Source organism: Engystomops pustulosus, chromosome 1 (genome assembly GCF_040894005.1).
Source record: "Engystomops pustulosus chromosome 1, aEngPut4.maternal, whole genome shotgun sequence".
Classification (NCBI taxonomy): Eukaryota; Metazoa; Chordata; class Amphibia; order Anura; family Leptodactylidae; genus Engystomops; species Engystomops pustulosus.
The window spans coordinates 171,042,808-171,070,425 of NC_092411.1; the positions used below are offsets into that span (position 1 = coordinate 171,042,808).

Genomic DNA, 27,618 nt, shown 5'->3' on the forward strand with positions numbered 1-27,618 from the left:
GGTAAGCTAGCACAATTCTTCTTACATCCAGAAGATGCCATGAAGCTTCTTTGCTAGAAGAGGGGTTTTCGCAGAAAGATGGAAGGGTGATCTCTTGACTCCTGTGGAATCTGGATGCCACCTTGGGAATGAAGCCTGGATCTAGAGTAAGGATTATAGATCAGACAACACACGCATGTAAGGCTCTTTGATTGAGATTGCCTGAAGCTCACCCAATCTTCTAGCTGTAGTGACAGCAATGAGAAGGGTAGTTTTTAGCGTTAAGCTCTTAATAGTAGTGCTATCCAGAGGTTCAAATGGTGGTCTGGAAAGTGCATCTAGTACCAGTTTAAGGTCCCAGGTAGGAACTCTCCTGAGAATCTGGGGTCTGATTCTGGAGAGGCTAGGATAAACCTTTTGACCCACCTGTGCTCCGCCAGAGGACAATCAAAGAAGGAGCCAAGGGCCAAAACCTGGACCTTCAAGGTGCTAGTGGAAAGGCCCTGCTCCAGGCCCTTCTGTAGGAAGTCCAGAATCTGTAAGATATTGGGGTTAGGTTGAGATGGGGGATTATCCCCACAGAATGTTACAAATTTCTTCCAGATTTTGTGATATATTGCAAACGTAACTTTCTTCCTACTTGCCTTAAGAGTGGCTACTACAGCCCTGGAAAGCCCCCGCGATGTCAGGAACTCGGACTCAGGATCCATGCTGCTAGCTGAAGCCTTCCTGGGTCGGGATGAAGAATCGGTCCCTGATGTAGAAGGTCTCTCCGTGAAGGCAGTATCACCGGTTGCTGCTGGGCCAAGGATGTCAGCAGGGAATACCAATTCTTTTTTGGCCAATTTGGGCAGATAAGTATTACCCTTGCCTGGTCTGAAAGAATTTTTCTGAGGACCCTTGCAATCAAGGGAATAGGGGGGAAGGCATAGGAGAGAGGTTCGATCCACTGATGGCTGAAGGCATCCAGTCGATCCTTCGGTTCCCCTGCTTCCAGAGAGTAATATCGATGGCATACTGAGTTCTCTTTCGTGGCGAAGAGATCGATCTGAGGAACCCCCCACAGGTCCGTCAGTTGGAGGAAGACTTCCTGATTGATGCCCCACTCGTTGGGGGAGACTTCCCTCCTGCTGAGGTAGTCCGCCTCCCTGTTCAGAGTTCTTCTCAGGTGAGTTGCAGAGATGGAAAGTACATTTCCCTCTGCCCAGGAGAATATGGTGCGCGTTAGGGAGGAAAGAGTTGTCGACCTTGTCCCTCCTAGTCTTCTCAGATAAGACACCGCCGTGGTGTTGTCTGATAATATGTGTACATGCTGTTTTTTTTTTTTTAGGAGAGATGTATTTAATCTTAGGGCTTCCCAGACAGCCCGTAATTCCCAGTAATTGGATGGTTTCCTGGATTGGGAGGGTGTCCATGGACCCTGGGCGTAGTGGGAAGGGAAGACTGCTCCCCAGCCCACACTGTTTGCGTCTGTCGTAATTGTAAGACGTGGAAGGCAGTGCCAATGGACCCCGTTTTCCAAATTCTTCCTTTGTAACCACCACTGTAAGTCCCTTTTTACTGAGGATGGAATAATGACTCTCTTGTCCAACCCTGAGGACTTTCGGATCCAACTGCTGAGAATCCAACTCTGTATGATACGGGAATGATTTTGGCTCTAGGCCACTGATGGGAGGCAAGCGGTAAGAAGACCTAGAACTTTCATTGCTCCTTGAATTGAGATGGAAATCTTCCTTCTGAAGGAGTGAACCTGATGTCTCAGATCTTCCACTTTTTCCTGAGGGAGAAAGGACATTAGATGAGTGGAATTTAACATTACACCAAGGAATTTCTTGTGAGTAGAGGGAGAAAGGTCTGACTTCCGGGTGTTGATTAGCCATCCCAGATCTGAGAGTTTTTCTATAGTAAGATCTCTTGCTTCAATAAAATCTGACCTGTCTTTCCCCACAATCAGCAGATCGTCTAAGTAAGGGATGATAGATACTCCCTGTAGTCTTAGGAATACCACCACCTCCACCATGATCTTTGTAAATACTCTTGGAGCTGAGGAGATCCCAAAAGGAAGAGCCCGAAACTGGAAGTGGGGGATAGAACCCTCAGGAGAAAAGACAGAGAACCTGAGAAATCTCTGGGATGAGGGGTGAATTGGGATGTGATAATAGGCGTCTTGCAGATCTATTGTGCACATACAGTAATCGGTGTAAATAAGTTGGGTGGCAGATCTTACCGATTCCATGTGGAAACGCCTGTAGGTGATGAAGTTGTTCAAGGCCTTTAAGTTTATTATTAGCCGGTTTGACCCGTTGGGTTTTTTGACCAGTAAGAGGGGGGAGTAGAAGCCCGTCTTTACTTGATCTTGAGGAACCGGGGTGACCACTCCTGAGAGGATGAGAGATGAAACCTCCTGCCAGATGAGATAATGGGTAGAGGAAGAAGTAGAAGATAAGGGTGGCATGAATCTTGATGGCAGGGGGGGGGGGGGGCACTGAATTCTATCCTGTACCCTGTGCAGACAATATTTAGGACCCAAGGGTTTGAAGTGATGGAAGTCCACTGAGCAACAAACCCCAACAGACGCCCCCCCCACTTTGGCGTCACTGCTTCTTCCCTCCGGCGTTGTCAGGGGAATTGGAGAATAGAAACCCCCGGCCTCTGCCCCCTTTAAGATAACTCCAACGTCCCTGTTCACCTTTGCCCCGAAAGGACTCCTTGGTATTCCTGAAGGGACTAAACGAAGGTTTTTTGGAAGGAGCTTTGTTCTATGGAAATCCCCTTTTCTTATCAGAGGCTCTTTCTAAAATGGTGTCCAGTTCTGGCCCAAAGACTAAATCTCCTGAAAATGGGATACTGCATAACGAATACCACCGCCCCATTGTTTTAGCCACAAAGCTCTCCTCGTAGCATTTGTTAATGCCCCTTATTTGGCTGCAAAATGGACACCTTCAGCTGCAGCATCAGCCAAGAAGGCAGTAGCAGATTTCAGGAGTGGAATACTTTCTAACCGAGAAGCCCTGGGAGTGCCTTCTCTGATATGAGAATCTAGCTGGTTCAGCCAGAAGAAGAGGGTTCTGGCAACTGAGGTAGCCGATAGGTTGGATTTAAGGCTGATCATGGATGTTTCCCAGGCTCTCTTAAGAAGAGCATCTGCCTTGCGGTCCATAGGAACCTTGAGTTGTGCAGAGTCTTCAAACGGCAGGTCTGTTTTTTTGACAACCTTTGTCACTTGTACATCCATTTTTTGGAACAGAGTCCCAAAATTTTGAGACTTCTTGATCAAAGGCGAGACGTCGCCTAAACCCTTTGGAAGTTGTTATCTTCTTCACTGGGTCCTTCCATTTTTCCGTAATTAAACCTAAAAGGGTATCATTAACCGGAAAGACGCGTTGTTTTTTGGCCTTCAGCCCTCCAAACAATTCGTCCTCTCGGGACATGCAGGGAACTTCCTCTTCAATATTTAGAGTTTCGCGTATAACCTTCAGTAGGTTATCTACTACTCAGTCCGTGAGCCCTCTTCATACACCCTTCATAGCTCCGTGGCGGATATATCCGTCACAGAGTGTGAAGGGGTTAATGTATTTTGTATAGAATAACTTTTTTTAAATTACTTTCACCATGGGACATGAACACGCAATCATCTGATGCTCATGCATAGGCCGACACTGTGCCTTTAAGATGACGTTATAGATGCCATCTTACAGGCACTGCCTGATCCCAGGGCTGCCATAGTAACGATCGGCGCCCCACCGAAGACTGCGTGGAGGGGGCCCAACGTGGGGCACAGACGCCTAGATGGAAGTCTATGTGTGTGTATATATTTTTTTTTTTTTTTTTTTTAAAAAGAAGACAAAAAAGTGGAGGTAATGTCTTGAGTTCTGAGCTTAATCCCTTGTAATCTATACTACAATAATGATCTTTGACTGACGATTTGTGACCTTTCCCCAGTCCACTATGGACATGTTGTCACCTGTCTGTAGCAAGAGAATGGTTTTAACAAGTCATGTATATACTTACCGTCTTAGGGCACATTCACATGGCCGTCTGCGGGGACGTACATGCGGCCGCAAATTTGCGGCCGCATGTACGTCCCCATAGACGGCAATAGCGGCACGGCGGGGATCCGGTGCCACACATGTGTGGCACCGATCCGGGCCGCACACCGCAAAAAGATAGAGCAAGCTCTATCTTTCGGCGGATGTGCGGTCGTGCGCCGCTATTCTCTATGGAGGGAGGAGGGGGCCACCTCCTCCTCACCTCCATCACACGGCGGTATGCCCGCACGGCGGGCATACCGCGTGTGAATGTACCCTTAAAAAGGGAGAACTTTCTGCAAGACTTGTAAGTGGCTATAAGCAGCTCCACATAGGCTCTAATGCCAAAACGTCCTATTTGTTTCGCCTAACAGTTTGCGCTGCCGCGCTGAACAAACAAAATACATTGAGGATACAAAGAAACCGTGCCTGCTTGCGTTCTCTACGCAGGAGCAGATATTGATATTGTACTTGAAAAGTGGATCTCATCCAAAAAAAAAAAAAAATATATATATATATATATATATATATATATATATATATATATATATATATATATATATATATATATATATATATATATATATATATATATATATATATATATATATATATATATATATATATCAAAATTTTATAGCCTGTAAATCTGTTCTGAATGGCGCTCCTTCCGTTCTATGCCCCGGACTGTGCCCATACAGCAGTCAACCAACTCATATGGGGCTTCCTAATCCGCAGATATCAAAATTTTTGTCATTGACTACTTTGTGACTGTTACATTTTTGGCCAAAATTAAAGCATGGTCTAAAAAAAATAAATTACAACTTGTAAATTACACCTCCATTTTGTGTTAACCCCTGTGAAACATCTAAAAGGTTAACACTTCTTAAAGGGGTATTCTCGTCTGGGCATTTACATTTCAGTTTGATAAATCTTCCATATATAAACATTTCTTCAATTAGATGTTATTAAAAAAAATGTTCCTGTGTGAAGATAATTTCTCATAAATGTAGTCATTTTATCCCTTAGAAACGAGATGGCTTCCCCGGATACGGCCACCCGGGGCCTGATACGGCCTGAGAGATTGCACAGATAAACAAAAAGTTTTTGTATATGAAATGTCCGGGAGTTACTGCAGGTCCTACACCCGTACTGTAGTAATGATTGCTGAATCCTGGTGGTCCGGCAGGACTCTATAGCGCATGTCTGGCCACCGCTGCCAGAGTGTGACGTGGTCGTATCCGAGGAAGCCATCTCGTTTCTAAGGGACAACATGGCTATGTTTATAGGAAATTATCTTCACACACGAACATTTTTTTTAATAACATCCAATTGAAGAAATGTTTATATATGGAAGATTAGTGAAACTGAATGTGAATGCCCAGATGAGAATACCCCTTTAAGGTTGATTATTCACACATTGAGGATTGTAGTTTCTAAATTGACATACCGTATATACTCGTGTATAAGCCGAGTTTTTCAGCACAAAAATGTGCTGAAAAACCTCACCTCGGCTTATACACGAGTCGAGTAAAAATAAAAAACCCGTAATACTCACCCTCCGGTGTCCGGATCGTTGGCGCGGGTCCCGATCCTTGGCGCGGCACCCGGTGGCGGCGGCTCCTCTTCTTTCTTCTATGGCCGGCAGATCGCGTCCATGCGATCTGCTGGCAGGCGCACAATATGATGACGTCATCAGCCGTGACACCGCGGTATCATAGTGCGCGCCCGCTGGCAGATCGCATGGACGCGATCTGCCGGCTACAGAAGAAAGAAGAGGAGCCGCCGCCACCTGGTACCGCGCGCTGAAGATCGGGACCCGCGGCATCGATCCGGACACCGGAGGGTGAGTACTAAGTTTTTTTTTTTTTTATATACGCTTGGCTGGGGGCAGGCTGCATACCACATGGGGGCAGGCTGCATACCACACCCTCGGCTTATACTCGAGTCAATAGGTTTTCCCAGTTTTTGGTGGTAAAATGAGGGGTCTCGGCTTGTACTCGGGTCGGCTTATACTCGAGTATATACGGTAATTTACAGGGTTTTACTGCTATTTAAGGGTTTTGACGTTTTCATAGATATTAGAAAAATTGAACCCAAAATAATCATCTGCCTGAAAATTTGGAACTTTGAAAATTAATAATTTTTAAAAAAAAATTTAAAATTTTAAAATTTTTAAAATTTTTAAAAATTTTAATTTTTAATAATTAAAATTTTTTTTCACAAAAGAAACTTTTTCTATTACTTTGAAGTAGAATGTGTAACAAGAAAACAAATCTCAAAATAACCTGGATATGTTAAAGCAGTGATGGCAAACCTTATAGACACCGAGTGCCCAAACTACAACCAAAACCCACATATTTTTCGCAAAGTGCCAATGGGACAATTTAAGCAGTAACTTATTTCTCCCTGTTGTGTCACAGGTTTAAATTGTATAGGCACCTGAGGACACCAATACAGTAGAAAGAAGGAGAAGAATATTTTGGATTATCATTGTAGCTTCCTTCTAGGGTCCTGGGCTGCCTGGGACTGCAAGAGGCCTTGAGTCCAGTCTGGCAAAATATGTGCTGGGGTGATTGCGGGTGCCCATAGAGAGGGCATTGTGTGCCACCTCTGGCACCTGTGCCATAGGTTCGCCACCACTGTGTTAAAGCATTACAAAATGCATAACCTCCTATAATGACTGGGGGCCAATTTAAAAAAGGCTTGGTCCTAAAGCCTAGATCTGAAGGGTTTAAGGTAACAAAGTGTAGTAGTAAAGGGTCAAAGACATAAATATGTATATATACACATATATATTAAATCAACTACCAAAACAAAAGTACAAAAAAAAATAAAACAGTCTCAGATTAGAATCCTGAAAAAAATCCAAGATTACCTCAATACAGTAACTAGAAAGGGGGATAACAAGCTGACCATCCCAACTGCTGGGACCACTAGCGATCAAGAGAAAGGGGGTTCTGTTCTCAATTGATGGATGAGCAGGTCAAACTAGGTCTTCATTGTATGTGGCCCTCAGGCATAGTAGCACAGCACTCCTTCAACACAGGAAAGCCAAGGATCTTTCCCCTGCCGTAATACAGAACAGGTAGTAAAGTGCCAGAAGGATGAAGAGTGATCAAAGTACAGTGGATCGTGCCAGAGTGGGCACAGTATCTGGTAGTAGAAGTCCTTATGTGCAGGAATTTCCACACCATGAAAACCACACCCCTTGGAGGAAACCCTATAAGTAAATGTTTCCTATTTTGTCCAACTGACAAATTCTGAAAAGCAGAATGAAACATTTGAATATTGGACAGAGAAGCAGGATTGGCTGCTATCTAAACAACTCCGGCCCTACAATCCAATAATGGTCAGATTTGAGTATAGATACACAGTTATGAGTGCTTCAATCCTGCAGCGGGGTCTGGGTCCCTAGAGCATTAACATGGCAGATAGAGTTACAGCACAGGCTTTAGGTGGATGACCAAATGATCAGGGAAATGAGTGTGCGTCTCCTGTTGCAGGGTACCTTGGAGAGAAAAAAGAAGCGGTATTCTACTATTTTCATACACACCACACAATCGTTGGGAAAAGCAAACATTTTCTGCAAGCTAAGGCTACATTCACATCAGCGTTGCCTGCCGCCACCCCCGCCCCTATCCATAGAGGAACATGGTGTACGGCGCCATATGCCGAAAAAAGGTAGGACATGTCCCATCTTTCCACGGGGTACGGAGCAGTACAGTGCCACACTTGTGCTGCACAATACTGCCACCGTAGGGCTCTGTGCGCCCATTGCCCTCTATGGGTGTGTATACAAGTCGGCCGTTTTTACGTCCCGCATACGGCAGTGTGAATGCAGCCTAAGAGGAGTTATTCATTGATACAATTTTAACAACTGTACAACCTTTTGATTACTTTTTAATACATTTTTTACAGGAGGCATGCAATAATTATTCTATTGTAATACATCTGACATTTTGGAACGCACAGATTACTTATGATTTCATTAGTGTATATATCCATTCTAGAGAATAAGGGGTGTATTTGGGCTTTTAGACTTTGCTGGAGCTTTCTTCATACATCCCTTCATGATTGGACAATCGTAAAGTAGTTTAATTTTTTTTTTTAAAAAAACTTACCTGACTGAGAAGGTGGGAACTGAGAAAAGGACGATGTACGTTCTCTTTTTGGAGGTGGACAGTAACCTCCATCATCTTTGTCAGAATCTAAAAAATGGTAAAAATAGATCATACAATGCATCAAATATTTTAATTTACTATATGGGAGCCCGTCAGCAGATATTGATCTAATAATACACTACTAGTAAGTTGTAAAACAGGTTAACACCTTACAGTTCTCGTTTCTTTCTAGATCATAGCATAATCCAGAAAATCATCTTTAAAATGAGCTGTAAAATGTTTGTATAAAAAGTTGAGGCAGAGATTTAGCTCGAAAGTCTAAAAGTTCATCTTGGCCAAGAATAACCCCTTTCCTGTACTAGATGGCTTTGCATCTGTAGAAAGGTTGATTTCACTGCCAAAGGCTAGGTTTCTGTGGCCTTATACAACTAATTTGTACCTCAATTTAAAGAAGATTTTCTGGAAGAGGTCACAACAATGGGCCATAAAAAACATGATGTGGTAGGTGTTAGTATGCTTCTAACATACTGGTAGTGGGTTAGTTTCTGCAGACAGGATTATTTTAAATATCAGTGAAAACGTATTACCTTCACCTGGTTCTGGACTTGATTCATCTGCAGACCTCTATAAAACAGGAGATGTATCAGAAATTTTATAATTACTACCCCAACAAATACTATTCTGAAACATACAATTCATATAGGATAATATTTAATTTATGGACAACACCATTTATACATTTTTTCACCCCTTAAAAGGGAACCTGTCACCAGGAGACCCATTTTTTAGCACTCAGTCCCCACAGAGCATAGTACATACATTACCAAAGTGTTTTTGTATAAAAAATAGGTTTTACAGGAAAAAAAGATATGTTATATTGTACCTTTCATTAGCATCTGCTGTGTGACTAGGCAGTTGCCAAAAGGGAAGGGCTGGAAAGGAGCAGTTCCCCCCCACCCTTGGGAAACATGTGACCTTTTCAAATATATGAATAACTCCCCTCACTCGGGATTGGCTGTAGAGGAGCAGGGGGTGTTGCTAAACCAAGTGATGGGCGTTTTCATATATTTGAAAAGGTCACATGGAGAAGCTGTTCCAAGGGTGGGGGGGAACTGCTCCTTTCCAGACCCTCCCTTTTGGCAACTGCCTAGTCACACAGCAGATGCTAATGAAAGGTACAATATCATATGTACTATTCTCTGTGGGGACTGGGGGAGTGCTAAAAATGGGTCTCCTGGTGACAGGTTCCCTTTAAGGACGCAGCCATTTTATAGCTTAAGGCTCAGTCCCATTTTTTGGATTCTGACTTGTGTCTCTTTATATGGTTCTAACTTTTGAACACTGTTACTTATCAAAAAGATTCTGAGATTGTTTTTTCCCCACATGTTGTGCTTCATTTTAGTGGTAGATGTTGGATGATAAGTTTTGCGTTTCTTTTTCTTTTTTTGGTAAAGATTTGCCATTTTTGAAATCACCGCGTTTTTCAGGCAGATTTACCACCTAAATAAATAGCTGAATAACATTTCCCATATGTCTACTTTACATTTTCATAATTTTTGAAATGTCTGGATAATTTATTTTGAGGTCACGTGGCTTACAAATCGAATATTGATGTACCGTATTTTCAGAATTGACCATTTTTGGGATGAATGCCGTTTTAAATGAAATTTTACATATTTAGCATCAAAACCCCCTATATAACAAACCCATTTTCAAATCTGCACCCCTCAAACTATCAAAAACAGATTTTAGGAAGAGCGTTAACCCCTTGAGATCTTCATTGTAATGGAATCAAAATGGAGGTGAAATTTAGAATGGTCAAATTGTGTCATTTAGAACTAAAATTTACACATTTCCAAAAGATAAAAAGAGAAAACCCACCTTTCAATTTGTTCTGCAATTTCTCCCAAGTACAAAGACCCCCCACACGTGGATGTTACTTGTTTTTATGGGCGCACAGTGAGGCGCAGAAGGGAAGGAGCACCCTGCAGCTGCTAGTATTTTAGTTTTCTCGTTGCCTCCTTTTGTAGGCTATAAAATTTTGGCTTTTTTGTTATTGGGACCATGTGATGACATTTTTTGCGGGATGAGATGCTTTTTCTAGTGTTGCCATTTTGGGGTTGGTATCACCTATTGTTGAAAATTTAGGAATTAGTTTGAGGTCAGGAGCAGAAAAGCATCAATTCTGTACTGAAATATTGGTGTTCACCGTATAGCCTAATAATCATGTTATCTGTATTCTATGGGTCGATACGATTACGGGGATACCAGGCTTGAATATATTCTCTTACGTTTTACTAAATTTGTCAAATAAAACAGTAATGTGGGGAAAAATTTATAATTTTTGCATTGCCGTCTTTACAGTGGCTTAACATTTTTACTTTTTTTGGCTACGGAGCTGGTTGATGGCTTGTTTTTGCGGGACATGTTGTACTTTGCACCAGTATCATTCTGCATTTTTAGTAGGATTGAATAAGTGAAAATGATGGTTTTTTAACAGAGTTCATCGTACGGGTTCAATAATTATTTACTTTTATTCTACGGGTTTTTATAGACGCGGTAATACTATACACTCACCCGCTAGTAATGGGTTGGACCCACCATGCTAGTAATGGGTTGGACCCCCTTTTGCCTTCAGAACTGCCTCAATTCTTCGTGGCATAGCTTTAACAAGGTGCTGGAAGCATTCCTCAGAGATTCTGGTCCATATTGACATGATGGCATCACAAAGTTGCCACAGATTTGTCGGCTGCACATCCATGATGCGAATCTCCCGTTCCACCACATCCCAAAGATGCTCTATTGGATTGAGATCTGGTGACTGTGGAGGCCATTTGAGTACAGTGAACTCATTGTCATGTTCAAGAAACCAGTCTGAGATGATTCCTGCTTTTTGACATGGCGCATTATCCTGCTGAAAGTAGCCATCAGGTGTTGGGTACATTGTGGTCATAAAGGGATGGACATGGTCAGCAACAATACTCAGGTAGGCTGTGGCGTTGCAACAATGCTCAATTGGTACCTAGGGGCCCAAAGAGTGCCAAGAAAATATTCCCCACACCATGACACCACCACCACCAGCCTGAACCGTTGATACAAGGCAGGATGGATCCATGCTTTCATGTTGTTGACGCCAAATTCTGACCCTACCATCCGAATGTCGCAGCAGAAATCGAGACTCATCAGACCAGGCAACGTTTTTCCAATCTTCTACTGTCCAATTTCGATGAGCTTGTGCAAATTGTAGCCTCAGTTTCCTGTTCTTAGCTGAAAGGAGTGGCACCCGGTGTGGTCTTCTGCTGCTGTAGCCCATCTGCCTCAAAGTTCGACGTACAGTCCCTCTCCTCATGGGGCTCACAATCAAAACAACCTACCAGTATGGTTTTTTTGGAGCGTGGGAGGAAACCAGAGTACCCGGAGGAAACCCACGCAAACACGGAGAGAACATACAAACTCTTTGCAGATGTTGACATGGGTGGGATTAGAACCCAGGACTCAAGCGCTGCAAGCAGAAGTGCTACCCACTCAGCCACCATGGTGCCCTTATTTATAACATTTAAGTAAAAAATTCTAGTTATTTAAAAAACTCTAATTGGAAAAAATGACCAAAAAAGCTTATTTTTTTACATTTGTAGTCAATTATCGGCAAATTTTATAAAGAAAAAAAAATGTAATTAACACAACTATCCTATGAAGTTAAAGGTCTCACAATTCCTTGGGGGAAAAAAAGCAAAAATTGTTATGATATGTAAAGCTTTTCCAGGGATATCGTAATTGAAAAAAGCGCAAAATGTCAAGAATTGAATGGGACATTGAGGCACCAGTGACCATTGTTCACAAAGGGGTTAACATTTTATAGGTCTAGGAGAGATAGATATATATATAATGTAATACTTCTCAGCTAAAACGCTCCCCAAAAATAGCGAGGAGTATTATTATCCTCCAGGAATAATGCTAGTGCAACCGCTGGATGGTATAGTTAGTTGGTTTTCCTTGAAGATGTTCTTAAAGGGAACCTGTCAGCAGAATATGACTTAATGACAACATACTGGTAGTGGTGTATTAAGATTCACACATTCCAGAAGATGTCTCTCATGGCCTAGTGTGGTGGCATAGCTCATAAAATCAACTTTGAAGTGAGATGTGAATTGGTTGTACAAAGTCAAGGAGGCGGATAGTATCCCTACTGTTGTGAATGGTCTTGCATTCAGTTACATCACTAACCATCTCTCCGGAAGTCTGGGGCATGATGTTAATCGCAGCAATGGGGATGTTTGAGGCAGGGCCAGCTTGACCGACTTCATACAACCAATTTACATCTCACTTCAATGTGGATTTTCTGGATGATGCCACAACACTGTGTCATGAAATATACATGTTAAGGTAATTGATATGCTGGTAGTGGTTTATTAGATTGGTTTCTACTGACAGGTTCCCTTTAAACAGCTCATTTTTATTATACAAAATTGTGTAAAGATTATTATTACTCTTCCACAACTAAAACTACTCCTCAGAAATGTCAAGAGGAGTATTACTTTGCCAGAAAAAAAAAAATTTGTGTGAACTTTAAATAGGAATATGGCAAAAACATTATGAAATTGGAGTGACTTCAAAGTGAAAGTTTAGGACACCACGTGTGATGTTTTGAGGTGCCAGTCTAGAATGCGGGTCATCCTTGGTGAGACTGTTTCTTGTTCCTTTTTTCTCTGTTTTGGCCCTCTTATGCATATATTCTTGAGTATGAAGGTTGAAGAGTGACTCTGCTGGTGGCTTCCCTTTTGTGTCTTTTTTTTTTTTTTTTTTTCCCCGCTTTTGAGCTGATCTGATCCCGTGCTGATGCCTGTATTGGTTATCTATCTGACACCAGACAAAATATGCTTTAACTCAGTTGACTTATACAGCCCATAGTGAATTCACTGTGCCTTACGGTGGACCGACGTGTCCCAAGTTTTCCATGGCCGATTCATGATTTTATAAGAGATGGATGCTTTTTTTTTCCTCTTTATAGGTTGCATGGACTATCATCACTGAGAGAGGGATTTACAGGAGAATTTTGGTGGACGAACCATATATTATTCTTGTGAACTCTTATAGCATTGTTGATGAGACTATTTGAACTTTAGGTCATTTACTAATTGCCTTGAGGATCTTATTCTAGCTGGACTAAGCTTGACTAAGTTTGATGACGAAGGTTATTTTGTGATTTATATATCCACCCCTTTTTTTTTTTCCTTTTATGTGAGATAATTGGTGGTTATCAAATATCATGGGGCCAAAAGCAAATTCCAGAAATTCTCTGGGGACTTCCCCTTTGAAGGGAAAGACAGAATCTGAAAGTAAGATTGAGAAATTGTGGAACCCCCATCCCCCCCCCCCCCCCAGTGAAGACCAGAGGGGTTGGTAAAGGTAGTGGACAGGAGGGCCAACAGGAAAATAGACCGAAGGGATTAAGATATACCCCACTGGATTTAGAAGAAGAGGAAGAGGAGGGTGGTAGGGGTAGAGAAGAGAATGAAGAGGTGTTAAAAGAAATATTGTATTCAGTTAAATTGTGTAATCACTCAATAGAAGGGTGTCAGAACACCATTGAAGACCTGTCTAAGCAGATAGGGGCAGTCAGGAATGATATATCTCTTTTGAGAGAAGATGTATCCAAGGTCAAAGAAATGCAAAAAATCTCAGAGGAAAAAATTAAAAAAGTCGAGCATGATTGTCTTTCTCTGAAGAAAAATCAGGAGAAAATCAAAATCAGAAAATAAAGAACTGAGGGAAAAGATAACCGATTTGGAAGACCGCTCTAGGCGGAACAATCTGCGGTTTATAGGGATCCCAGAGAAGGCATAAGGGGACAATATGACCACGTTTATTCATGACTGGCTTATAGATAAAATAGGCAAAGACAACTTATCTTCAACATTTGTTGTAGAGAGGGCCCATAGAGTTACAGCAAAAAAGTCCCCACCAGGTTCATTCCCCCGCTCAGTATTGTGTAAAATCCTGGTCTCAAATGACAGAGACTTGATTCTGAAGAAGCTACGAGACCACCCGGACCCTACAGTTAATGGGGTAAAAATCTCGGTTTATCCCGACTTTTCTAGGGAGACATTAACGAGACGTAAATCATTTGATGAGGTAAAAAAAAAAGGTTGAGGGAAGCAAATATTGTATATGCAATGATGTTCCCCGTGAAATTAAAGATCATATATCAGGGGCAATCACATATTTTCGGGGTTCCCGAGTCAGCATCTGAATGGCTGGACGCTAAAGGCCTTTAAATTATGAAGAGAATATAGAAATACGGGGGTGGGCGAAGGGGATCATAGGCAGCTCCTGAGTTAGGAGTTCCAGAGACACTGGAGCAAAAAGGGGGAGGGGAGGGGGGAGGAAGGGTGGGCCGGGTGGCACCGATGGGGACCATTTTTGTGTTTTTTTTTTTTTTTTCTTTCTTTTTGTGTGTGTTTGTTGTGCTCTCACTTGACCATGGGGGTTAACTTGATATCGTGGAACATAAGAGGATTAAACAATCGGAGGAAAAGATTATTTTTTTGTATTATTTTTGATCTAATCAAGACAGTTGCCAGCGATTGTGGTTCTTCTGGAAACACATTTAACTAGGGAGACAGTAACAGGTTTGAAAAAAAAAAATGGTGTATACAAGAATTTCATTCAGTATTTTCAAACTACTCCAGGGGTATATCTGTCCTAATACATAACGCTATTGATTTTAAGGTCTTTGATAAAGTGATTGATGGAGAGGGACGGTTTATATTCTTGTATGGAGCGTTAATGGGGATTAAATGTGTACTAGGCTTTGTATATATCCCGCCCCCATTTAAACTGGAGATCTTAAAAAAATATATGACGTTCCTGGATAAACATGAGAATTGCCCGTCATTAGTTATGGGGGACTTAAATTCGGTTATGGTTCCTAGTGAAGATAAATGCAGCTCCAGTGGGGAAGCGGGGAACTCAAGAGACACAATCCAATTATTTAAGTTTTGTGGGGAGATGGGACTGTTTGATGTGTGGAGGGAACTGGGCGATAGGACCCCAACTTACTCTTGTTATAGTGCAACATACAAAACACGGTCGCTTAGCTTTGGTAAATGGCCAATTCTTTCACCATATTGTGAAAATGAAGTATGGAAACAGAGTGGTGTCGGACCATTCCCCAATGTTCCTTCAGTTACAGCTAGGGCAAAGAAGAGAGAGAGTTACCCATTGGAAAATTAACCCCCATTGGTTATTCTTATTAGGGGACCTGGAAGCAACAAGAAAGGGAGCTTGAATTTTTTATTGATACTAATCTGGGCTCGACTCCTATCAATTTAGTATGGGAGGCTCTCAAATTACATTTAAAAAATTTTCTATGTAGAGAGATTGCAGGACTAAAGAGAAGGTTCTATGAGAACGCTACGTAAGAAATTGAACACGCTTGAGAGAGAAGCTATCAATAATAAAACAGAGACAACCCAGGTGTTAGAAAAGTGCCAGAGGGATTATAACTCTTATTTGAAGGAGAAAGCTCAAAACAAAGTGTTCTTTCAGGGCCAGAGATCATTTCTGGAAGGGGGTAGGCCTGGGAGCGGATTAGCTAGGAGGATCAAGAACCAACAGGATAATCATTTGCTGTCAGCAATTAAAAAAAAAAAAGCTCTGGAGAGTTGGTTTATTTAGAGAAGGACATTGTTACAGAATTTCTATCATTTTATACAGATACATATACTTCTGACTTAAAAGCAGCAGGACCTAGGATTCAGGAGTATTTAGATCAGTTGGAATTCCGGACCCTCACGGAAGAAGCTAGTGCCTTATTGGACGCCCCAATATCTATCCAGGAAATGTGGGAGGCTTTAAAAACATGTAAGGGAAACTCATCACCAGGTCTTGATGGGTTTCCCTTTGAGATATACAGGAAATTCTTCTATTTCCGGTATTACTGAAGGTGTGGGAGGCCAGTTTACAAATCGGGAAATTACCAAAATCACTATATGAGGCATGCATAACACTAATCTGTAAGAAAAATAAAAACCCAATGGTGGAGTCTAACCGTCCCATCTCTCTTTTAAATACAGATGGGAAGATTATATCGAAGTTACTGGCTAATCTTTTTAAAAAAAATGTATCAAGAGTATTATTAATGAAGATCAAACCGGATTTATCCCGGGCTGCAATATCAAGAATAACATCAGGCGCCTCTATGCAGCAATACAGATGGGCAGGGGGGGGGGACCCGCTCCATCCTTTCTTTGGATGCAACTAAGGCGTTTGACAGGGTGGAGTGGGTCGGGGCATCGGGGATAGATATATAGAGTTTGTGAAGCTCTTTTACGCTGAACCAACCGCCAGAGTGAAAATCAATGGAGGGCTGTCAGAAAGATTTAATTTGAGTAAGGGGACAAGACAAAGGTGTCCCATGTCCCCACTTTTATTTGCTATGTTTGTGGAACCGCTGGCTATAAAAAATAAGAGCAACAAAAGAGAAAGAGGGGTCTGGCTGCGGTGGAGAAGACGATAAAATACTCTTATATGCCGACGACATTTTACTATACTTAAGAAACTCAGAGAAATCCGTCCCTCTAACGATGGGGATATTAGAGGAGTTTAGGTTTATTTCAGGACTGGAGATTAACTGGAGAAAGTCTACCTTATGTAAATTGGACAAATTTAATTTGGGACAGGTAGGGGAACTTTGTATTTTGAACTCAGGCGAGACTTTTGAATATTTGGGATTAAAGATCAGTCCAAAGGTTTTGGAATATGTGGAACTTAATCTCTCACCCCTGGTTGAAAAAATTAGGAACAAAATTAAGATATGGAACAAACTACCACTCAGAGCAGATAGGATCGCTTTAACGAAAATGATCTGCCTCCCTCAAATGTTGTACATTTTGTCAAATAGTCCCTGTTGGATTGAAGATAGATGGTTCAGACTATTACGAAGGATATTTAACGATTTAATTTGGGGGAGAACTAGAGTCCGACTAAAAATAGAGTTTTTTTGTAAAAATAAGGATAGGGGTGGGGTCTCTTTCCCATCCCCCTTTCACTACTTTGTTTCATCACAAGTACAATTTATAGGGGAAAGTAGAAATTCAGCAGTTTTTAAGGAACTGTTGGACAGATTCAATAATATAGGGGATAATATATTTGCACTACTGGAATCTGGGAGACTGATGAAAGAGAGGAGGGAGAAACTCCCAATTATGAATTTGATTCACAATACATGGAAATGGTTTAGAACCTTTTTAGGAATTCAGGGTTCCACTATCTTTTCACCCCTGTGGCATAATGAGCACATTATAGAACTATGTAAGATAGAAGAATCACAATTTTGGAGAAATAGGGGTTCAAGATATATATCTGATTTATTTCACGAGGGTTCACTGGTGTCCTTCGACAAACTGAAACAGAACAATCAATTAAAAGACTGACTATTTTAACTATATGCGAGTGAGACATGCAGTTAGAGCAGAAATCAATAAGGATTATTTTAGAGTGGAGTACTGTGGCTTAATGTCCTTTATATTTACTTTGATTAATGCGCCAAAAAATCTATCAAGAATATATAGAGGAATAATGTTAGAGGTAGAGAAGAACTTGAAACATCCCAGTCAAAATAAATGGGCAAAGGTTTGTGGCACACTAGATGAAGAGCACTGGAGTCATATTTATAGAAATGTAAAATATACCTCTAAGAGTTGGAACCACAGGTTAATTCAATTAAATATACTCTTTAGAATCTACTACTCCCCAGATATACTGTATAAGGCTAAACTCAGAGACAACTCGAGATGTAATAGGTGCCAGGAGGTGGGAGCCGATATTACGCACATTTTATGGAACTGCGTTAAAATAAGACAACTTTGGATTTAGATATATGAGTGCATCACGGAGAGATTGGAAATTAACTTAGTCTTTGATGCCTCAGTGGCTATTTTGGGACTTATTCCAGCTTCGGGAAAAAGCCTTTTAGTTCACAAATTACTTTTCAATGGGAGACTGTTACTGATAAGAAATTGGAAAGGGGGAAATACCCCCAAAATAAAAGAGTGGCATATATTAGTTGAAAGAACGATGAACTACTAATCAACTCCTTTGGGATGTTTGATGGAATGGAATTTAAAGGACAAGAAAGAATCTTATTGTTGATCGGAGTGGAGAACACGATAAACCTGATTTGGTATGATCAATGTATTTACTTAATTATTGATTTATTTATTTTTTTCCCCTTTCGTGGTCCTCCCATCGGTGCCGGGGTGGGTAAGGGGGCTGGGGTGTCTTGCAATTAGATATATTGTAATAGGTTTTGCATACACTAAAAAGGTTATAAAAAAAAAAAAAAAGGGTTAATAGCTAAGCGTGTTTGGCTTTTTGTTATGGTATATGAACCTCAAAGTTTGTATTATATCTGTAGATTTGTGTGTTGGAAACATATAGGGACTCAGAGATGGTCAATATGTAATATTTGTAACAAACAAAGATATACAGATATTCAGATGAATATATTAATTTATGTTCTAATGCACATATAGACTATGGAAACACAAGCATGTATCTATCACGATCTGATTCTTTATATGTATAATTGCTATTCTTTTAATAAAGCAATTTAAAGGAAACCTACCACTTGTAGTGGCAGGTTTCTGATGGAAATACCGGGCATCAGCTCAGGGTGAGCTGGTGCCGGAGCTTATTTTCGTTAGTGTTTTAAACCGCGGTATCGCGGTTTAAAACACTTTTTAAACGTTATAGCCGGCGCAGGCAGATACGCGCTCGATGCTTACCATGCGCGCGGCTCTCATTCACTTCCTATGTAGCCGCGTGCACGGTAAGCGCCGAGCGCGTACCTGCCTGCGACGGCTATAAAGTTTAAAAAGTGTTTTAAACCGCGATACCGCGGTTTAAAACACTAACGAAAATAAGCTCCGGCACCAGCTCACCCTGAGCTGGTGCCCGATATTTCCATCAGAAACCTGCCACTACAAGTGGTAGGTTTCCTTTAAAGAAAGGGAAAAAAAAGTTTAGGACACCAAATATGTAAAAGAATGTTATTTTACTCACCTTCTGACCTTTGTCCTTTTGAAACACAAACACGGGAGGTGCTAAAGCTGGCTTTTCTGCACAGAGAACAGAGACAAATGTAACTTTAGAAAAAGCTAGCACAAAGCATTTAAAGGTATACAAATCAACGTTGTTGCTTTGGCATCATCATGAACAACATTAAAAAAGTACTGAGAGTGGTAATAAAATTAAAAAAAATTGTATAGATTTCCTATACATAACATCCTAAAATTGAATGTTTTACCTATATTCACAATAATACGCAATATGCCCTGTGATCCGACCGCAAATCAGAAACCTAAGGTCAGACACACACATGGCTAAGTTATTTACTCAGTAAATACAATTGTGCGCTTCTAAAAGTGACCTTTGTTATCTCATTAGCTTGGTTTATCACTTTACATTCTTGGAGCGCTGCTACTTTCTTTAGCTTGGTTTATGAATATTTAGTTTTTTTTAAATTTGGGTTACCAATGTATAAAATCTGTGTAAGGCTGCATTCACACACATGTATGGGGGACGTATATGTGGCCGATATACGTCCCCCATACACTTCTATGGGCTCACGGCGCCCTACGGGAGCGGTACTGTGTAGCACACGTGCGGCACCTTACCGATCCGTAGCCCGGGAAAAGATAGGACATGTCCTATCTTTTCCCGTATTACGGCGCCGCGGCCATATATCGCTATGGAGAGGGGCGGGGGTGAGCTGCGCTCACCACCTCCTGCTCCTCTCCCTGCGCCTGCCGTGCTACAGTGCGGCGGGCACACGGCAGTGTGCATGTAGCCTAAAGCCCAGTTGAAATCATTGGAAAAAAATTTTGTGTCCATGTAGATTTAGGACCTCTCACCCATTGTCACAGAGACCAAAAAAGTTCTGTCTGGGATTACAATGATAAAATATACAGTTCCGACTTGCATACAAATTCATCTTAAGAACAAACCTACAGACCCTATCTTGTATGTAACCCGGGGACTGCCTGTATTTAGGACCTGTCACCTAAATTTTCCGCACTAGGAGCTGCTTACTAAAGTACTAAAGTGCTTGATCAAACGCGATGCATTCATGAGGGGGAGGTCCGAGGCGCTGCCTCTTCCCCGGACTGCCCTGCTCGCTCCATAGGCTGGCAGTGACTGCCGCGTGCTAGGCAACAGTCACCGCCCCTAGCCACGCCCCAACCCCGCCCCCTCATGAATACGTCGGACAGCTTTGCGAGCTGTCCGACAATTACACTTTTCCCCCGCCACAGTGTTAGATAGAGTTACCGGAGGTTTCCGGTAACGCTATCAATCTAACACTGCGGCGTTTGATCAAGCACTAGGGGAGCTGCTTACTTTAGTAAGCAGCTCCTAGTGCCGATAAATTAGGTGACAGGTCCTCTTTAAATCAGGCTTCAAGAATTCCTACTTGTTGTTTAAAGGTGTGTTGCTCCAAGCTATTCTTTCAAATTCTTTTGAATAATGCTGGACATATTATAAATAATTCTTTATTTATATAGCACACAGATTACGCAGCACTGCACAAAGCATGACATGGGGCTCACAATCAAACAACCTACCAGTATGTTTCGGAAAGTGGGAGGAAACCTCAGTACCCGGAGGAAACCCATGCAAACACGGAGAGAACATACAAACTCTTTGCAGATGTTGACCTGGGTGGGACTAGAACCCAAGACTCCAGCACTGCAAGGCAGAAGAAGTGCTATGCCACCATGGTGCCCTTATTTATAACATTTTAGTAAAAGTTACTAGTTATTTAAAAAACTTTAATTGGAAAAATGATACGAAGGGTTATTTAGCCAGGGACGGTAATAGATGCCTAAAGTCTAAACAGCTGTTCATGTAGACCTTTTTGGAGAACATACTGTTCGTAAAAGTGTTGTTTGGGTGGATAATGCCCTAAGAAAAGTCAAAGCCCTCAGCGAGGATAACTTTTAGCATTTTTGACCTGATGAAGATGCCAGCCGAGCGTCGAAACGCTTAGTCTGTCAATACTTAAATCTGTTTATTAACATCATCTGGATTTAATTCTTATTTTTTAAACTACACGTTCTACAATTACAGGGGGTGTGACCTGCATGAGACTATGGTTGCAATTAGATGATGCAAGTATATTTTTTAAATTGAAAACAAAACTTGAACATTGAAACATGAACAAGAAATAACGGAGAACATCATGGACTTGAGTCCTTTTCTTAAAGGGAACCTGTCACCAGGGACCTAATTTTTCACTAAAGACAGGTTGCAGAAGCTTATTACACGTGCAGTGCAAAGCTCCTCCCTCTTGCTTCTTCTCAGAGGTAACAGCCTGGTCAGCCTGACATCAGTGGGGGAGGGATAAGCCGTACAGGAGGCAGCCTGCAGCTCAGACAAGTCACATGTTTTTTTGAAATGCATCCAAACCAAAGTCCAGCCTCTGGAAGTACCCCAGGATTTTGTCAGGATACAAAAGCAAGTTATAACACACAATTATATAGTGATGCAAATGCTTAGAAAAGGCAGAGAGGCATGTTTGCACTGCAGGTGTCATGGGCTTTTAGAATCTGTGTTTAGTGAAAAATGAGGTCCCTGGTGACAGGTTCCCTTTAATGACATTTTTTTGGCACCACACTGCCATTACTTCTATAAAAAAAAAAATCTACCATTTCATTTGATGCATTAAGAACCAAACATACTTTGAGAATACTCATCTCTGAGCTGAGTGGTTTTGCTGAAAATACAATTATAAAAAAGATGATGAAGCTCTGTCACTTCTGTGCCTGGCTGCGGTGCTTTTCCTCTCACATTATGCACTGCTCAAGAGAATGATGTAATCACTGTGTTTGACAGGCAGAAGTAATCGATCGCTGCACCATCCCCCATCTGCTGTGCACGAGTGATCCAGCTTAAGTTGATTAGTCCTGTATGGACAGTGCAGACAGCTCTGTTTAACATATAGGCTGAAAACAATCCAGCTTTCCCAAGATCCTGAATGTTATAATTGTTTGTTCAGCAAAACCACTCAGCTCAGGGATTAAACAAAATAAGCTTCTCCATCAGTGCAACCAAAGCATTCTCAAGTTGTTTGGCTCATAATGATTAAAGTTAAAATGGTAGATTTCCTTTAAGCCCTTATCACTGACACGAGTTTTCAGCTCAATGACCAGACTATTTTTCAAATCTGACATGTGTCACGATAATTGGTTATAACTTCAGAACACTTTAACCCCTTAACGACTTTGCCCTTTTTAGTTTTTTCAAATCCATTTTTTACTCCCCACCTTCAAAAATCTATAACTTTTTTTTTATTTTTCCACATAAAGAGCGGTGTGATGGCTTATTTTTTGCGTAACAAATTGCACTTCATAGTAACAGTATTTAATATTCCATGCCGTGTACTGGGAAGCGGGAAAAAAAACTCAAATGCAGTGAAAATGGTGAAAAACCGCATTTGTGACATTTTCTTGTGGGTTTGATTTCAAAGGCCTTCACTGTGCGCCACAAATGACGGGTCTACTTTATTCTTTGGGTCGGTGGGATCATGCGGATAACAAATTTCTATAGGTTTTATAATGTTTTTATACATTTACAATTTTTCCATCTTCTGGCGCCAATAACTTTTTCATACTTGTGTATAGAGCTGTGGGTGGTGTAATTTTTTGCGACTTTTGATTGCGTTTTCATTGCTATAATTTTTAGGACTGTGCGATCTTTTCATTACCTTTTATTGATTTTTTTGATATTTTTCAAAATGGCAAAAAAGTGCCATTTTCGAATTTGGGCGCCATTTTCTGCTATGGGGTTAAACGTGTTGAAAAACCGTTATTATATTTTGATAGATTAGATATTGCCACGTCCGAAAAAGCCCAAAGAGTTTATGATTTTGTGTTTTTATTAATATTTATATCAGTTCTAGGGAAAGGGGGGTGATTTGAATTTTTAGGCTTTTTTAAACTTTATTTTTACTTTTACTATTTTTCAGACTCCCTAGAGTACTTTAACCCTCGGTTGTCTGATCGATACTATCATATACTGGCATACTACAGTATGGCAGTATATGGAGATTTTCCTCCTCCATCATTACAATGTGCTAATAGCACATTGTAATGAATGGGTTAAAACGAAGTAGCATTTCTCATTTTCATGAAAATTGACAAAACTCACATTTTGAGGGACAACTCAGCTTTCAAGTGACTTTGAAAGGCCTGAATAATAGTAAAACCCTATAAATTACCCCACTATGGAAACTTCACCCCTCAACGTACGTAAAACAACTACTATTAAGTCTATTAACCCTTTAAGTGTTTCACATGGGTTAAAACAATATGGACCTGCAATTTAGAAACCTTTGGAATTTATTTTGGAAAATAAATTTAGGCCAAAACTGACCATTTCACAATAAATTAAATGATGAAACGCTCTGCAACATTTGATGCCCAATTTCTTCCAAGTGTACTGATATACACGGGCATAAGATGGAAGCAGCGCCATTCACAGCAGATTTGTATTGTCACACTGTACAAGTTTAATTTTTTGGTAATGCGAACGTATGAGGCTTATTTGCGTGATGAGATACAATGTAAAAATAAATAAGTGTGAGGGTCTAAAGCTTATTCATGAGATTTTATTAATTATTTCAAGTGGGACAAAATATCAATTTTTTGGATTCTGCCATGTGTTGCTTTATATGGTTAAAACTTTTGAACACTGTTACCTATCAAAGCGATTCTGAGATTGTTTTTTCCTCACATGTTGTACCTCATTTTAGTGGTAAATTTTGGCAAATTTATTTTGTAAATAAACGCAAAACTTAAGAAAAAAAAATGAATTTTTTTTAAAAAGTTCTCAAAATCATTGAGCTTTCAGGCAAATAGGTTTACCACCTAAATAAGTTGTTGAATAACACTGAATGTCTACTTTACATTTTCAGAACTTTTTAAATGTCTAGATAATTTATTTCGCTATCACGCGGCTTACAACTTGAATATCCATTTTCCGTATTTTCAGAATTGACTATTTTGGGTATAATTACTGTTTTGAATGAAATTTTTACAGATTTAACATCAAATACCCCTTTATATTCAACCCATTTTCAAATCTGCAGCCCTCAAACTATCAGAAACAACTTTAAGGAAGATTGTTAACGCCTTGAGATCTTCATAGTAATTGAATCAAAATGGAGGAGAAATTCAGAATGGTCAAATATTGCTGGTTATATGTGCATTAAGCCATAAAATGTACACATTTCTTAAAGAAAAAAAAATGAGAAATCCCACTTTACAATTTGTTATGCAATTTCTCCCGAGTACAGAGACCCCCCACATGTGGTAGTTTCTTGTTTTATGGGCGCACAGCGAGACATAGAAGGGATGGAGGGACCTGCAGCTGTCAGGATTTTAGTTTCCTCATTAGCTCCTTTTGTAAGGCTATACAATTTTAGCTTTTTCTTTATTGGGGCCATATGATGGCAATTTTTTTTTTTTTTTTGTGGGATGAGATGCTTTTACCAGTGTTACCATTTTGGGTTGGTATCCCTATTGTTGTTGTTTTTTTTTTTAGGTGTTCACCATCTTTATTCTATGGGCCAATATGATTGCAGGGATACCATACATTTATATTTTTTCTTACGTTTTACTAAATTTGCCAAATAAAAACCTAACGTGGGGAAAAATCTATCATTTTTGCATCACAGTCTTCCAAGTGGTATAACATTTTTACTTTTTTGGCTACGGTGCTGGTCGATGGCTTGTGTTTTGCAGGACTTGTTGCATGACTTTGCAACAGTATTATTTTGGAGTACAGAGGTTTTTTTGCTCACTGTTTATTGCATTTTTGGGGGGATTCAATAGGTAAAAATCATAATTTTTGGCAGGTTTGTAAAAGTTTTTTTTTAACGGCTTTTATCGTGCGGGTTCAATAATTTTTACTTTTATTCTATGGGTTGTTACGGATGCCGTGATACTACATATGTGGGGTTTGTGTTATGATTTAGTCTCTTTACCGTATTTTCCGGACTATAAGGCGCACATAAAAGCCTTGGATTTCCATGGAAATCCAAAGTGCGCCTTATAGTCCGGTGCGCCCTATATGAGGGCAGCGGACCATACTTACAAAAGGTCCCCGCTACCGGAGACAGCAGATCTCCAGCGGGAACTGCAGACCACGCGGCACAAACAACTTCTGCCGCGTCGGTCTGCAGTTCCCGCTGGAGATCTCCTGTCTCCGGTAGCGGGGACCTTTGTAAGTATGGTCCGCTGCCCTCCTCCACCTCCCCCTCACCTTCCCTACTCACCTTCCCCACGTCGCCGCGTCTCGTCTTCGGGTCGCGTCTCTTCTCGTCGGGTCTCCGCTCCGCCCCCGGACCTCCGCCACGCCCCCGGACCCTGCGCCTTATAGTCCGATGCGCCTTATATATGGAATTATTACATATATAAGGCGCATCGGACTGATGCGCATTATATTCCGGTGCGCCTAATGGCCCGGAAAATACGGTACATGTTTTGGGGATTATGGCCATTTTTATTGATTTATTGCTCTATTTTTTTTTACTGAATAAGGTTTTTTTTTTTTTTTTTAATTGAGCCATCTCCATGCACCGGAAACCAACGCCCGTCGTGAATACCAGTATCTGACCCGCGAGAACACCAATGCTGTGACATTATTGGACCTCAAAGGATGACATGCCTATCGCAAGACTACCCTCGAGTGTGCAGTAACAACAAAGCGCAACAAAGACTCACGGGACCAAATCACCAAGGCTACCATAACAATACAATTGAAAGTGCTAGTGCTTACAAAGGTAAATTGTACATAAAAAAATAAGAAACTGTAGCAGTTGTTGACGAATGATAAACACTGATGCAATAAAGATGAAAATTAATGTTATAAAACTGAAATGAATGAATGTGACATGCAGTGAGCCAACACCCAGTGATCACATGTGAACAAAAAGAGACAAAACAAAGTTTAATGGCACTATTAAGATAAGTATTTAAAAGCACAAAAATACATGAAAAGTGTATAATGCAGACTACAATAGTAAGGGAAAGATTACTTATATGAATTACTATAGTTAAAAAAAAAATTGTGATACAGTAGGAAATAGTGAATACATCATGATAGCAAAACATTACATCAAAACTTGATACATATGAGAATAGTAATAATGCACATAAATTGCTATGTGCAAAAAAAAGTGCAACACCATGAATAGAAATACAACATAACAAAATTCATAATATATAATAAATACAAGACCAATCAAGTATACCAGTTAAAGAATATTCCAGTTTGTACGTCAAGGTACAGCCCTTTAATAGATTATTTTAATCAGACCAGTGTCTCTTCCTCTAGCAATAACTTTTCAACACATTAACCCCTTAAGGACGCAGGGTATTTTCGCAAATTTCTCGCTCTCCATCTTCAAAAAACCATAACTTTTTCATTTTTCCGTGTGCAGAGCTGTGTGAGGCCTTATTTTGTGCATAACAAATTTTACTTTCCCATGATGTTATTTATTATTCCATGCCATGTAGTGGGAAGCCGCAAAAAAAAATTCCAAATGTGGAAAAATTGAAAAAAACTGCATGTGCGTCATGTTCTTGTGGGCTCAGTTTTTACAACTTTCACTCTGCGCTCCAAATAACACCTCTACTTTATTCTTTGGTTCGGTACGATCGCGGTGATACCAAATTTATACAGGTTTTATTGTGTTTTAATACATTTTCAAAAATTAAACGAATGTGTACAAAAAAGAAAAAAAAAATTTTGCCATCTTCTGACGCAAATAACTTTTTCATACTTTGGCGCATGGAGCTGTGTGTGGCGCCATTTGCCGTTCCGGAAGTCACCGCCGTCAATAACCGTTTTTATATTTTGATAGATCGGGCATTTTGGGACGCGGCGATACCTAATGTGTCTGTGATTTTTACTATTTATTATATTTTATATCAGTTCTAGGGAAAGGGGGGTGATTTGAACTTTTAATATTTTATTATTTTTTTACATTTTTAAACTTTTTTTTTTCTTTTTTTTCCACTATTTCTTAGACCCTCTAGGGTACATTAACCCTAGATGGTCTGATCGCTCCTGCCATATACTGCAATACTACTGTATCGCAGTATATGGCATTTCTGCTCACTATACATTACAATGAGCCACAGGCTCATTGTAATGGATATGCAGAAGCCATGTATCCTCGGGTCAAACGAAGACCCGAGGCTACCATGGCAACCGATCGCCGCCCCCCGATGACGTTCGGGGGAGCGTCGATTGGAGGCAAGATGGCGGCGCCGCCAAATTTAAGGTGCCGCCGGCGACTTTGCCGGCGGCAAAGAAAAGGTTAACACCCGCTATCGGTGCAAACACAGACCGCAGGTGATAGTGATGGGTCTTTGCTGCGATATGCAGCAAAGCCCATCTCTGTATGAAGAAGGCTCAGCCTG

At 40.7% G+C, this 27,618-nt stretch overlaps 1 protein-coding gene across 6 annotated transcripts in view; it reads right to left on the reverse strand.

Moving 5' to 3' along the window:
• The window catches only part of RANBP3 (RAN binding protein 3), a 144,081-nt gene that overhangs the window by 100,571 nt on the left and 15,892 nt on the right, over positions 1–27,618 (reverse strand). For 4 of the 6 annotated variants that reach the window (XM_072113867.1, XM_072113866.1, XM_072113864.1 and 1 more), the window contains exons 2-4: positions 19,196–19,251; positions 8,719–8,755; positions 8,132–8,218 (exon numbers count right to left, since the gene is read on the reverse strand). In XM_072113867.1, the coding sequence (XP_071969968.1) occupies positions 8,132–8,218; positions 8,719–8,755; positions 19,196–19,251 (180 nt within the window). Of the gene's footprint in view, positions 1–6,885; positions 7,030–8,131; positions 8,219–8,718; positions 8,756–19,195; positions 19,252–27,618 lie in introns of those variants that run through there. The other 2 variants (XM_072113869.1, XM_072113868.1) reach the window with 1 other exon arrangement.